The 15,599-nt window shown below is 35.6% G+C and overlaps 2 protein-coding genes across 2 annotated transcripts in view; both read left to right on the top strand.

Annotated features, from left to right (window-relative positions):
- Positions 1-12,545, top strand: part of TSBP1 (testis expressed basic protein 1) — a 155,717-nt gene extending 143,172 nt beyond the window's left edge. Inside the window, exons 33-34 of the mRNA XM_049091970.1 lie at positions 7,905-7,946; positions 10,831-12,545. Of these exons, the coding sequence (XP_048947927.1) occupies positions 7,905-7,946; positions 10,831-12,245 (1,457 nt within the window). The 3' untranslated portion in view covers positions 12,246-12,545. The remainder of the gene's footprint in view (positions 1-7,904; positions 7,947-10,830) is intronic.
- Positions 3,696-4,113, top strand: LOC112641366 (thymosin beta-4-like). Its single transcript, XM_035697925.2, has one exon. It carries the CDS (start codon positions 3,741-3,743, stop codon positions 3,873-3,875), a length of 135 nt encoding a protein of 44 aa, XP_035553818.1. The 5' UTR covers positions 3,696-3,740; the 3' UTR covers positions 3,876-4,113.
- Positions 12,546-15,599: the final 3,054 nt, after the last annotated feature.

Raw genomic sequence — 15,599 nt, 5'->3', positions numbered from 1 at the left:
CAAAGTTGATACTCAGTACCTGGAGGTTCTACTAGAGAATGTCACCAACTATCATGCATCATAGATGCCAGCCTCAAGTGTTTACTCAAAGCTGGTCATAACTTTCCATCATCAGCTTGCACTCCCATTCTCCACAGAAACCATTGAAATTTGCTCATGATGCAAAATGAAAGTAAAATTTCTTCTTCTTTTTTTTTTTTTTGAAAGTAAAATTTCTTCACATCTCTCTTTCTCCACAGAAGCTATGCATCATGTTGGAAAGACCAAAAAAAAAAAAAAAAATTCACACATAATCGTCAGGTTTCTGCCACCAAATAAAATAACAAGCATACCTCAGAGAAACTGTAGGTTCAATTCGAAACCACCTCAATAAAGCGATTGTTGCAACAAAACAAGCCAAATGAATTTTTTGGCGTCCCAGTGCATATAAAGGTTATGTTTACACTACAGTCTATTAGGTATGCAATGGCATTTTGTCTAAAAATATATATATATACCTTAATTTTTAAAAATACTTCATTGCTAAAAAAAATGCAAACCATCATCTGTACTTTCAACAAGACACAATCTTTCTGTTGATGGAGGATCTTGCCTCAATGTTGATGGCTGCTGACTGATTATAGTGTTGTGGTTGGTGAAGATTGGGGTGGTTGTGGAAATTCCTTGAAATAAGACAAAAATGAAGTTCTGCAGGAGCAGTTGAATCTTCCTCTCATGAATGATTTCTCTGTAGCATGGGATGCTGTTCAATAGCATTTTACCCACAGCAGAACTTCTTTCAGAATTGATGTCAGTCTTCTCAAACCCTGCTGCTGCTTTAAAATTAACTAACTTTATGTAATATTATAAATTATATAATTTATTTATAATTTATATTATATTATATATTATAAAGATCAACTCCTCCCCCCAGGATCTGGATTTCCCCACTTCTTATCAATTTGGGGGGCTACCTCCAACAATCATCCCACCCTGCTGAATCTTTAATCTGTCCCTCTTTATTATCCTACTCATCAGTATCATATGCTCATATTACTTTTCTACATTTAAAAATCCTCCTGGTGACCCCACCATGACATCCAATCAATAATGAGTTGGACTGTGTATTTAAATCCACAACTATCAGGGGTGCCTGGGCAGCTCAGTCAGTTTAGTGTCAGGCTCTTGGTCATGATCTTGTGGTCATAGGATTGAGCCCTGCATTGGGCTCCCTGCTAAGTACAGAGTCTGCTTGTTTCTCTCCCTCAGCTCTTCTTCCTGCTTGTTCAAATAAATAAATAAATAAATAAATAAATAAATAAATCTTTAAAAAATAAATCTGGGATCCCTGGGTGGCGCAGCGTTTTGGCGCCTGCCTTTGGCCCAGGGCGCGATCCTGGAGACCCGGGATCGAATCCCACATCCGGCTCCCGGTGCATGGAGCCTGCTTCTCCCTCTGCCTGTGTCTCTGTGCCTCTCTCTCTCTCTATCTCTCTGTGACTATCATAAAAAAAAATAAATAAATAAAAATAAAAAATAAATCTACTATCACTTTAGAAAATGTGGTATTGTTTGAGGATCATAAGTCTTTTCACTTATTTTTTTTGAAAAAGGCTACTGATGAAGCAATAGTCCAATTCCCTACTTTTCTCACTTACCACTTTATTTTTGTGACCTATTTATATCACTTTATAATCACCCGGTTAGTTGCTTTGAACTATATTTTCAAAATGTATCCTTGGACTCACTAGTTGCTTCTAAGTCCTGCATACTATTTATTGCCCAGTAACTTCAACTATAGCATATTTATTCACTCCCCTTGCAACACATGGCATTGTCACTACAACTTTCAGCTCACATTAATGATCGAGAGTACATTCTCTTTTAGATCTTGTGAGTTATTTCTCTAGAAGGTATAACTGGGAGCAGTACTACTGATGAGATGTACAGATACTTAATTTCATTCCTAGACTGCTTTCCAATACTAATGTAACCATCTACATTCTGGTTCTTGTTGGGGGACTGTTCCCTTCACCTCATATACTGTAGAGCACTTTGTTTTATCTATGATCCTAATTTTGGCCATTCTGGTTGGTACAAGAAAACGTTCTTATTATGTTAATTTGTTTTTCAGTGTCTACTGGTGAGTTCATGTATCTAGCCAGTCAGGCTTTCCCTTTCTAAGTTGTCTATTCATATTCTCTGTCCATTGTTTCCATTCAGGCTCCCATCCCTTATTACTTGGCAGGCATTTCTTACATTTTATGGATATTAATCTTTCATGACTTTTATAATTTGAAAATATCTTTTCTCAATTTGTTATATGTCTGTGAACTTTGTCTGATGTACTGGCTTAAAAGAAACACAATTTCATTGTAATCAAATACACTTGTTTCTCACATTCTGTGTTGTGGGGATTCTAAAGAGGCCTATGCTCTACACAAGACCATTGGAAGTATTTTCCAGCATTTTATTTTATATAGAATTTTACCTTCAAATTTAGGATTTTAATATACTTGTTAATGCTCTTCTGCACAGTACTGGTCACTAAAGACAAATTTCCCAGCACACCAAAATATCTTCCATTAAAGAAGATCTTAATAGTTTCTAAAGAGTTTTGATACCTTATAGACTGAATGTTCCTTTATTCTGAATGTCCACCACATTGATGAAACTATTTATTAATGTGCCTGAATCCTTTCTATACTCAACTGTTAAGTCTGCAAGTACAGGCACAGTATTCCTCTGTTCATTTCTCCACTCCCAGTATATATTATAATACCACATAAAACATAGTAGACTCTTAAGCATTTGTTTTATTAAAGGAAGAAAATTATGTTCTTTTCCTTTGTTTATAAATCTCAGAAAGAGGTAGAATGATGTGGTCAAACCTGGATTCCCAGGTCAGATCTTCTACCTTCTTGGTCTGTGACTAAAGATAGGTTAACAACCCTCTCTAGGGCAGCCCAGGTGGCTCGGAGGTTTAACGCGGCCTTCGGCCCAGGGTATGATCCTGGAGACCCGGGTTCGAGTCCCATGTCGGGCTCCCTGCATGAAGCCTGCTTCTCCCTCCGCCTGTGTGTGTCTCTCTCTCTTTCTCATGAATAAATAAAATCTTTAATTTAAAAAAAAAAAAAACCCTCTCTAGTTTGAAACAATACCAGACAGCGGAAAATAACAGGAAGAAGGAGAGAGAAATTGAAAAGCATGTACATGACTTCAGGGTCATGAAATTGAGCCCCACATTGTGTTCTGTCCTGGGCATGGAGCCTGCTTCAGATTCTCGCTCTCCCTCTGCCCCTCTCCCACACTCACTAGCTTTCTCTCTCTCTCTAAAAAAAAAGAGAAAAGAAATCATGTACAGAAAAAGTGTCAAAGAAGTAAAACTTAAAGAAAAGATTTAGGATTAAAGTGTCAAAAAAAATCAACACAGAGCTGGGGAGAAGGGTGAGGATAAAACAATGTTAGAGGCATGGGTTGCTAGAGTTCAAATCCAATTAGAGTTGGAGGACTTTAGGCAATTTATCAGTGAAATGCACATAATATTGATTGCCATATAAGCTTACTTTGAAAGCAGAAATCAAAATATCAGATCTTAAGTATAGAGAACTTTGCTATGACAATGAGAAGCCCTGTGTCCTGGGGGTAATAAAGTAACTTAGAATGATACAGGAGGGCATTCGGTAGCGACCGCAGCACAGACCGGATCCCTCTCCTCTCACCAGCTCGCTAGTGCGCCTCGCTCCGCTTCCTCTGCAACCATGTCTGACAAACCCGATATGGCTGAGATTGAGAAATTCGGTAAATTGAAATTGAAGAAGACAGAAACGCAAGAGAAAAATCCACTGCCTTCGAAAGAAACGATTGAACAGGAGAAGCAAGCAGGCAAATCATAAAGAGGCGTGCACCGCCAATATGCACTGTACATTCCACAAGCATTGCCTTCTTATTTTACTTCTTTTAGCTGTTTAACTTTGTAAGATGCAAAGCGGTTGGATCAAGTTTAAATGACTGTGCCGCCCCTTTTCACATCAAAGAATGGAGAACTACTGACAACGAAGGCACCTGCCTTTCCCATCTGCCTGTGTCTTTGCCTCTCTCTCTCTCTCTCTCTCTCTCGAATAAATAAATAAATAAAATCTTTAAAAAAGAAAAAAAAAGAAAAACATTAAGGAAAAAAAGGCTGACAATAAACAACCTCACTTTACACTTCAAGATGCTAGGGGGTAAAAAAAAACTAAGCCAAAGTTGGCAGAAGGAAGGAAATAACAAAGATCAGAGGATAAATAAATGAAATAGAAACCAGAAAAAAAAATAGAAAAATCAACAAAGCTAAAGGTGGTTTTTCAAAAAGATATACAAAATTAACCAATCTGCAGCTCAATTAAAAACAAAAGAAGATGCAAAATCAGAAATGACAGAAGGGACATTACAAGTGATCCTGCAGAAATACAAAAGATTCTAAGAGACTTTTATGAACAATTATATGCAACAGTTTGGATAAACTACAATAAATAAATACATTCTTATAGACATACAACTGACTAGCTGAAGCAGTAAAGGGGAAAAAACTCTTAATAGAGAAAATCCCGGCACTAGATGATTTCAATGGTGAATTCTATGAAATATTTAAAGAATAATTAATGTCAACACTTCTCAAACTCCTCCTAAAAATTGAATAGAGGAAAACACTTCCAAACTCATTTTACAAGGCTGACATTACTCTGATACCAAAGCCAGCTAAGGGCACTAGAAGAAAACTATAGACCAATATTCCTAATGAGTATAGATATAAACATTATAAACAAAATATTGGCAAATCCAGTTCAACAGTACATTTTTTAATAAAATAATTTTTATTGGTGTTCAATTTACCAACATACAGAATAACACCCAGTGCTCATCCCGTCAAGTGTCCCCCTCAGTGCCTGTCACCCACTCACCCCCACACCCGCCCTCCTCCCCTTCCACCACCCCCAGTTCGTTTCCCAGAGTTAGGAGTCTTTATGTTCTGTCTCCCTTTCTGATATTTCCCACACATTTCTTCTCCCTTCCCCTATATTCCCTTCTCAACAGTACATTTAAAATGAACTCCAGTGAGCTGCAGGATTAGTATATGCCAAATGTTTTTGAAAATAAGTTTTCAACTAGGGCAGTCATTTCTTTATGAAGTTATTGAAAATATCATAGAAGGACAATCATATTATGGTCTCATTCATTTGGGGAATATAAAAAATAGTGAAAGGGAATAAAGGGGAAAGGAGAGAAAACGAGTGAGAAATATCAGTGAGGGTGAGAGAACATGAGAGACACCTAACTCTGGGAAATGAACAAGGGGTAGTGGAAGGGGAGGTGAGCGGGGCGATGCGGTGACTGGGTGATGGGCATTGAGGGGGGCACTTGACGGGATGAGCACTGGGTGTTCTACTATATGTTGGCAAATCGAACTCCAATAAAAAAAATACCGAAAAAATGAAGTTATTGAAAATAATTCATAATTATAATGAAATTTGCTATCATTAAGATTTGCCGTTATAGCTCTAAATAAATAAAAGCTACCAAATGCCTCTAAATCAGGGCAGATGCCTGGGACAGGGATTGCCTCACTTAAATGCCTTCTTCAGATAACTCCGTTTAATACCAATTTAATACCAAATACTCAATTTAATACCAATATCAGTTTTATATTTTTCCTTAGATTATATATATAACTTGACCTTGCAAAGACACTGCAAATATTTCTAGATAAATAACAGTTACTAAATCTTCCACATTCATTACAATGTGCTGTTCCATGCAAGTATGTACTCTTTCCCTCTCACAAATAATATAAATCTGAAATACTATGGTGTATTTACAATGTAAAAAAAATCATAGCACATTTAAAACTGTTTACATACAATTTGCAATAATATGGAAAAAGGCTTTTAATAGAATGAAACGTAGCATTAAATTGTTTAGAATGCAATTATACTTAGGCCACAACTATGGAAAGAAGAAAGAAAAGAAGAAAAGAAAGAAAGAAAGAAAGAGAGAGAGAGAGAGAGAGAGAGAGAGAGAGAGAGAGAAAGAAAGAAAGAAAGAAAGAAAGAAAGAAAGAAAGAAAGAAAGAAAGAAAGAGAAAGAAAGACTGTTTGAGGAATCTCCACACAGTTTTCCAGAGTGGCTGCACCAGTTCACATTCCCACCAACAGTGTAAGAGGGTTCCCTTTTCTCCGCATCCTCTCCAACATTTGTGGTTTCCTGCCTTGTTAATTTTCCCCATTCTCACTGGTGTGAGGTGGTATCTCATTGTGGTTTTGATTTGTATTTCCCTGATGGCAAGTGATGCAGAGCATTTTCTCATATGCATGTTGGCCATGTCTATGTCTTCCTCTGTGAGATTTCTTTTCATGTCTTTTGCCCATTTCATGATTGGATTGTTTGTTTCTTTGGTGTTGAGTTTAATAAGTTCTTTATAGATCTTGGAAACTAGCCCTTTATCTGATATGTCATTTGCAAATATCTTCTCCCATTCTGTAGGTTGTCTTTGAGTTTTGTTGACTGTATCCTTTGCTGTGCAAAAGCTTCTTATCTTGATGAAGTCCCAATAGTTCATTTTTGCTTTTGTTTCTTTTGCCTTCGTGGATGTATCTTGCAAGAAGTTACTGTGGCCGAGTTCAAAAAGGGTGTTGCCTGTGTTCTTCTCTAGGATTTTGATGGAATCTTGTCTCACATTTAGATCTTTCATCCATTTTGAGTTTATCTTTGTGTATGGTGAAAGAGAGTGGTCTAGTTTCATTCTTCTGCATATGGATGTCCAATTTTCCCAGCACCATCTATTGAAGAGACTGTCTTTCTTCCAATGGATAGTCTTTCCTCCTTTATCGAATATTAGTTGCCCATAGAGTTCAGGGTCCACTTCTGGATTCTCTATTCTGTTCCACTGATCTATGTGTCTGTTTTTGTGCCAGTACCACACTGTCTTGATGACCACAGCTTTGTAGTACAACCTGAAATCTGGAATTCTGATGCCCCCAGATATGGTTTTCTTTTTTAAAATTCCCCTGGCTATTCGGGGTCTTTTCTGATTCCACACAAATCTTAAAATAATTTGTTCTAACTCTCTGAAGAAAGTCCATGGTATTTTGATAGGGATGGCATTAAACGTGTATATTGCCCTGGGTAACATTGACATTTTCACAATATTGAAAGAAAGAAAGGAAAGAAAGAAAGAAAGAAAGAAAAGAAAAAAGATTGATTTTTTTAAAAGATTTTATTTATTTATTCATGAGAGACACAGAAGCAGAGACATAAGGAACAGAGAAGCAGGCTCCGTGCAGAGAGCCCCATGCGGGACTCAATCCCAGGACTCCCGGATCATGTCCTGAGGTGAAGGCAAACGCTCAGCTCAACCTCTGAGCCACCCAGGCCATCCCAATTGATTGATTTAAAATACAATCTAAGCATCTAGATCTAGAATAAAATGAATCAAGGGTGGTAATCCTTGAGTTGTGGGACTGTGAGTGATATTTTTTGTCCTTGAACCTCTTTGTTTTTCAAAACTTCTCATAATTAATATTTTTCAACCATGAAATATCCTTTTAAATTTTAAACAAATATTTACTGAAGATATATTATGTGCCAGAAAATAACAATTTATGGCTAGGTAGGTAATTTCTTTAATATATTTAATAGATCAGTGGCTCATTTCCTATGTTGCTTAACTGTTAAATGATAAACCAATTTATTTAAACCAGTTCTTTTGACTTCAGATTTTATTCTCTTTTTTTGACACTAGCCTGATTTCTATAAAAATGCACAAGTCTAAATTTGGAAGTTTGAAAAGTTTTCAATATTAATGTCTACATTATAAAGCTGTCTCATATCAAGACTTGACTTTTTTATTGAAGCATAACTGACATATAATGTGATATTATTTTCAGGTGTACAACATAGTGATTCTCAACAACTCAATGCTCACCGTGGTAAGTGTAGTCACCATATCTGTCACCAAACAACATTCTTACAATATTATTTATATTCCCTATGCTTTACTTTTCATCGCACTCACCCACTCCCTCATTCACCTCCCCTTTGACAAATCACCAGTTTGTTCTCTGTATTTAGAAGTGTGGGTTTTTATGTTTATTTGTTTTATTTTCTGGATTTCACATATAAATGAAACCATACGGTATTTGTCTCTCTCTGTCTGACTTATGTGACTGAGCATAATCCCCTCTGGATCCATCTGTGTTGCAAATGGCAAGATTTCATGGCGAGTAATATTTCATTGCATATATATGTATATACCATACCGTCTTTATCCATTCACCTATTGATTGCACTTGGGCTGCTTCCACATTTTGACTATTATAAATAATGTTTCAGTAAATATGGGGGGTGTATATCTTTTCAAATTAGTTTCTTCATTTTCTATGAGTAAATACCCAGTAGTAGAATTACTGGATCATATTATATTTCTATTTTTAATTAAAAAATGATTAGTAGGTAACTCGTGTGTTATGAAATATTTTTTACTTTGTAAACTAAAATCTTATAGTACTCTCAACAAACAAAATTATTTTCTAAGAATGATGTAAAATACAGAAACTATAATTTAAGTCTGATTAATTAGACTACATTTTTTTAACTTCTATGTAAAAATGACCACTATGAACAAGTCTGAAAAGTAAATAGAAATTAAGAAAACAAAATTTATACAGCATAAAAACTTTATAGCCTCAATATACAATGATCTCTGGGGGAAAAAATAAAGCAAAAGATACAGGTAATATTATCAATAAATGCTAAAAATCCAAAAATACTAGTTAATCAAAGGAAAATGAAGAAGAGCTTTTTTTAAAGCTATATATTTATGAAAAATTGTAAAAATATGCAGAGTATGTTTTTTGGGTGTTGGCCATATTTCTATTTCTATGCCCTATTAGTACTAAGGCAACTTGGTTTAACTTTTCAAGAGTGCATTTGACAATATGTTTCAGAATACAAGATGTGCACATCCTTTACTAAGAAATTATACTTTTAGAAATGTTTCCTAAGGAAAAAAAGGGAACTTTTTAAGGCATATGTATTAAGTGGTTTATCACATCATTATTCACAATAATTAAAATTTGCACCAATAGGAGATTGGCTTAAAAATTACAAGATTAAAAAATAATAATAATAATATTTTTTTTAATTACAAGATTACATAAATAGAATATTTTGCAAACTTTTTATTCCAATCAATCGTATGTGCACAGAACCATGAATTGCTTTTAAATTAAAAGACCACTGTACTAATTATGTTTGATATTAAAATTTCCTCTTGTGTTGTAAGTTGTTAACCTCAAATGTATTTGTGTCTATTATTTCAGCAATTTTTAAAGTGTCTGATATACTTTTTCTCATTTTGTCCCCACATAACTCTATGAGGTAAACAAGGCCACTATTATTAACTTCATTGTACATATGAAAAAGTTAAGATACAAAAAGATTAAGAGTCTTTGGCAAAGGCCACATAGTGACAGAACTCAAATATTTTTAAATTCCTCATCCAATGATCTCTTCACTATCCTGAATTCAGTCTAACAAGCTTTCTCAAAATAAGAACAGACCTATTCCACAATGCCTACATTCCAGGTTGGAAGCTCTATTGAAAATGGTCTTTATGATATCCTCCCCCATCTCTCTACCCTCAACATCATCCCTCCAGTTTCATAATTATGAATTACTTCATGCTTGCTCTCATAACTTTCAAGTTGCTGTATGTTCCAGCATTAATTTTCCTTCACTAATAAAACACAGAGAAGAAGAAATGTGGATGGGGGTTGTTGTCCAATACAGCTCATGCCACATTCACCTTGACTCCAGCCAAAGAGAAGAGCCAATTAGAGAGCACGTGTACTGGTATACGTACCAACTGAATAAATCTGAGTGTCCAGTGCCAAATATCTGGGAGTCTTATAAAGGGAGGCCACTATGATGCACAACTATGAGCTCTCATAAACTTTTGACCCACTCCCAATTTGGGGAGACTCCTAACTCATTACTTGCTTAAAATGTTTCCTCTCATATTTTGGTAACTACTTGTTTTATTGGCGCTAGATTAAGTAAGGAAAGGGTTATTGACACTTAGCAAGCACTCAAGATCAATTAAAAGAGAAATTAATCATGAAAAGATTAACTAAAGGAAACTGAATTTCAATAAAACAAATAATCATGCTCTATTTTTCCTATTTATGAAAACATTAATTTTAGTTTTCCATGTATCACACAACAATAAATATTCCTATTATTAGCAAAGTTACTAAAAAAAAAAAGCTATTTTACTACCTTAAGTATTGCTACCATCTCCAAATCACTTTTAAAACACACTTCTTGAAAACCTATAAGATAGTTAAGGAAAAAAAAAAAAAAAAGATAGTTAAGGAAAATTCCAGCCTCATTGTCTCTCAAACTGCTGGCTTAGCAATTCTCTTTATTACTCAAAAGGAGATGAAATTTCCTTAAGGAATCATAAATATCATATAATAATGTAATTTTCTCAGAGAAGGTTATCCTTTTCATACTACATCTTTATTTTAATCATACACTCTAGCCATATTCTACTGAGGAATTACTAATTCCTTTGTGTTGTATTTTTCCCTTTTCTTAGTTCAATTCCTGGAGAGTCTGTATTTCAAGAACTTCTTATCTAATCCTTCATATGTGTACAGTTTCACAAATTTTGTATTATTGAGAAAACAAATCGATTGTTTCAAATTTAGAGCAAAGTATAAGTGTTATATAACAAAACTTGACAATAAAAAAAGCCCTAAGATATGAATTATGTATGCACTTTTATTATATCATCTGTTATATTTTCAGGTAATTTGAAAGAAAATGCAAAAACAGAAGTAAAAAGAAACACTAAAGAAGCAAGGAAAACCCCAAAACATGATATTCGTTTGAGAATTCAGATAGTTCCATCCCAAACTATCCAAAGTGGTCCTAAATACCAGCATAAGGGAGAAATAAGTGGCCCTGAGACCTATGAAAAGAGACAAAAACAGAAAACTGGAGTGAAAATTGAAAAGCTTCCTGAGAAAACTCAGAGTAAAGAAGAGAGAAGAGAAATAGAAGACAAAAGAAAAGATACCGAGGACATGGATAAAGGAAAGGAAATAGATAAGGGCCAATCAAAGAAAGGAAGTGACGTAAAAGATAAAGGTAAAGAAGAAGAAAAGGTGAACATGAAAAAGAAGGGAGATGAGGACATGGAGGACAAAGACACAAAAGCAGATAAAGACAAGAAGGAAGGCAAAGGCTTAAAGAAGAATAAATACAAGGGGGAGGAAATGAACAAAAAGAAGGATAAGGTCAAGAAAGGACATGAGGATAAGATAGAAGGCATGGACACAAAGGGAGATAAGGACAGGACAGAGGACATGGACAAGAAGAGAGATAAATATATAAAGGAGGATGAAAACAAGGACATAAAGGGATATGAGGACAGGACAGAGGACATGGACAAGAAGGGAGATGAGTATATAAAAGAGGAGGAGGACAAGGACTATAAGAGAGATGCGGACAGGACAGAGGACATGGACAAGGAGGGAGATGAGTATATAAAGGAGGAGGAGGACAAGGACTATAAGGGAGATGAGGACAGGACAGAGGACATGGACAAGGAAGGAGATGAGTATATAAAGGAGGAGGAGGACAAGAACTATATGGGATATGAGGACAGAACAGAAGACATAGACACAAAGGGAGATAAGTATATAAAGGAGGATGAAGACAAGGACAATAAGGAAGATGAGGACAGGACAGAGGACATGGACAAGGAAGGAGATGAGTATATAAAGGAGGAGGAGGACAAGAACTATACGGGATATGAGGACAGAACAGAAGACATAGATACAAAGGGAGATGAGTATATAAAGAAGGAGGAGGACAAGGACTATAAGGGATATGAGGATGGGACAGAGGACATGGACAAGAAGGGACATGAGTATATAAAGGAGGAGGAGGAGGAGGACAGGACAGAGGACATGGACAAGAATGGAGAGGACTATATAAAGAAGGATGAGGACAAGGACTATAAGGGAGAGGAGAACGGGACAAAGGACATGGGCAAGAATGAAGGTGAAGGCAAGAGAAAGGACAAGAATATGAAAGGAAATTCTATGAAAAAAAAGTATAAAAACAAGGTGGCTAAAGAGAACAAGAATATAGACCCAAAAGTAGGCGAAGGAAAGAAAATGAGCAGTAAAAGAAAGATCTCATGGAAGAAAAAATAACACTAGATTTCATAAACTAACAAAACAGAATTGAATAATTTTGCTCTAGCACATAGACTTCAAAACTAGCTCTCCATCTTCTGTGATTGAGATTAAGATAATATACTCCATTCTTTTTAGTCACAAATTTTCTGCTTCTTTGTTTATAATCTGGCAAAAGCTTCATAAAATGCTTCTTTGTAGATCCCTCAGTCTCAAACTTCAGCTTCTAAATATGAGTTTTTCAGAATACACACTCACGAGGTATCAGTCAGGAAAACACAAATAAAAATTAAACTCTGATTAAAGAAATGTAGAACTGTATTTTCTCAAAAAATGTGGTGTTTTCCTATCTAACCAAATAGCTATATACTTAGTCTCTACTAGGTGCAACATCTGTAAAGGTATGCAAAATATCTTTATCAATAATATAAACAGAAATGAAAACAGTAAAACCATGTTAAAAATATAAATATCAAAAAATTCAGAGCAAAAATACAACAGGAAAAAATAAGAAAAGGAAAATCTCTTTGTTTAGGGATAATACATTAAAGACTTTCATAGGCAGTAGAACTTGAACTGGGCATCAAAAGACGATGGGAAGGATTTGTATATTGTTTGGGGCCCCTGGATTAGTAATCCCTCTATACCAGAGGATAAACCCCTTGAAGGAAGATCTGTGTCTTACCATGATCTCCATCCTCGGTGCCTACCACAAGGTTTATTAAATTTAATTGACTGGGAAAGGAAGTGAGAAGAAAAAAAGTTTAGAACATGGAAAGACTATTGTAAAGGCAGAGAGGAGAGCAGAGAATTTGAGTACAGCAAAGCTCCTCAAGGACAAGGACACAAAAGGGAATGAGGACCCCACTGATGTAGAAGATGATTTCAGGTGGTCCCCAAATAAACATTGTTATAGTAATATTTAATGTTTACTTTTATGTAAATTTTTTAAAGTATATCAAGCCCATGATTTTTGAAATTATAGAGTAAGATGAGATTAAGTATGGTGAGTCAATTTAAAAAGTAAAAAATAGTGTAATTCTATTTAGATATACTAAAAATCATGACAAATGGTGAAACCTAAATGATTGAAATTAGCAAATGCTGAGGGTATTAGAAGAAAATAAGGTTGGAATAAGAAACCAGAGTTCTGAGGGACTTAAGCTTTTATTTTATTTATTAGCTTAAACTTTTAAGTGGATTTTTATTCCGCTTATTTCATAGGCAACAGATATAACCTGAGTTGTCTTTCAGAAAGTGTAAACTGGTGGGTTAGACAACAGAAAGAAGACTAAGAGATCAACTAGAAGATGACTGTAATGATACAGCCAGAAAATAAGGCAACAGCCTAACTAATTTGGAGGCAATGAGAATAAAATGAAAGAAACACATGTGAGAATCATTTCAAAAGAGAAATGAACTGACTTGAACAACAAACTGAATGTATGTGACATGGAGAAATTCAAGATGACTCCAATTTGATGCATGGTAACTGATAACATAAAAACATCAATCATAGAAGGGAAATCCACAAGGAGAAAAATAAAAAATTGTTTAGATTGAGGAGAGATGTAATTATGGATACGAACAGGGTACAGGTTAAAGGGTCATTTCTTGTAGGAGATATTCAAATAATGAGAATTAGATCAGATCTCCAAAAGACAGACTATAAGCCTACATAGTTGTGCTTTGTTGAAACTTAGTTTTAAAAAAAAAAGGAAGGAGAACAAGCAAAGAAACTGAGAAATAGCATGTAAGAAAAAAGAGAACAAAAACTTGACAGAGGAATAAAACAGTTGCAGTTAAGTCCATGGAGGAGACATTTTAGGAGCATGATGGATAGTGAATAGGAGCAAATTGACAGCAAAGGAGATGGCAGTGACTAAGAAATAGTTCATTCTTAATACAGGCAAACCTTATATTATTGCACTTCACTTTATCACATTTCACAGATGCTGCCTTTTCCTTTTTCTTTTTCTTTCTCTTCCCTCCCCCTTTTTTTAACAAACTGATGGTTTGTGGAAACCCTAAATCAAGCAAGTCTATTGGTGCCATTTTTCCAATATTTGCTCACTTCCTGTCTCCATGTCACATTTTGGTAATTTTCAAAAAACTTCATACTTTTCATTATTGTTATATTTGTTACGGGGGTCTGTGACCAGTGATCTTTGATGTTACTGTTGTAATTGTTTGGGGGCACCATGAACCCCAGCCATATAAGATGATGAACTTAACTGACAAGTGCTGTGCAGTGTTCAGATGTGCTCCACTGACTGTCTCCCTATTCTCTGAGACACAACAGTATTGAAATTAAGCCAGTAAATAACCCTGTGACAGTTCTCAGTGCTCAAGTGAAAGGAAGAGTCACATGTCTCTCTTTAAATCAGAAGCTAGAAATGATTAAGCTTAGTGGGGAAGACATGTTGAAAGCTAAGAATGTGAACTGGTGCAGCCACTCTGGAAAACTGTGTGGAGGTTCCTCAAAGAGTTAAAAATAGACCTGCCCTACCACCCAGCAATTGCACTGCTGGGGATTTACCCCAAAGATACAGATGCAATGAAACGCCGGGACACCTGCACCCGAATGTTTATAGCAGCAATGTCCACAAAGCCAAACTGTGGAAGGAGCCCCGGTGTCCATCAAAAGATGAATGGATAAAGAAGATGTGGTCTATGTATACGATGGAATATTACTCAGCCATTAGAAATGACAAATACCCACCATTTGCTTCAACGTGGATGGAACTAGAGGGTATTACGCTGAGTGAAAGAAGTCCATCGGAGAAGGACAAACATTATATGGTCTCATTCATTTGGGGAATATAAAAAATAGTGAGAGGGAATAAAGGGGAAAGGAGAGAAAATGAGTGGGAAATATCATGGGGACAGAACATGAGAGACTCCTAACACTGGGAAACGAATAAAGGGTGGTAGAAAGGGAGGTGGGCAGGTGGGTGGGGGTGACTGGGTGACAAGCACTGAGGGGGGCACTTGATGAGATGAGCACTGGGTGTTATGCTATATATTGGCAAATTGAACTCCAATAAAAAAATAATATTAATAATATTAATAATAATAAAAGAAAGCTAAGTAAGGCTGAAAGCTAGTCCTCTGGCACCAAATATTTAGCCATGATGTGAATGCAAAGGAAAAGTTCTTGAAGGAAATTAAAAGTGCCTTTCCAGCAAACATATAAATAATAAGAAAGCAAAGCAGCCTTATTGCTGACATGGAGAAAGTTTTAGTAGTCTGGATAGAATATCAAACTAGCCACAGCCTTCCCTTAAGCCAGAGCCTAACCCAGAATTAGGCCCTAACTCTCTTCAGTTCTACTACAATGGATGAGAGAGGTAAAGAAGCTACAGAAGAAAT

This window comes from Canis lupus, chromosome 12, assembly GCF_003254725.2.
Source record: "Canis lupus dingo isolate Sandy chromosome 12, ASM325472v2, whole genome shotgun sequence".
NCBI classification, from domain to species: domain Eukaryota; kingdom Metazoa; phylum Chordata; class Mammalia; order Carnivora; family Canidae; genus Canis; species Canis lupus.
This window is presented reverse-complemented; position numbering and strand designations above follow the sequence as displayed.

Bases quoted from the DNA above. Each gene is read 5' to 3' on its own strand.
- LOC112641366 (XM_035697925.2), top strand. From the start codon at position 3,741: ATGTCTGACAAACCCGATATGGCTGAGATTGAGAAATTCGGTAAATTG.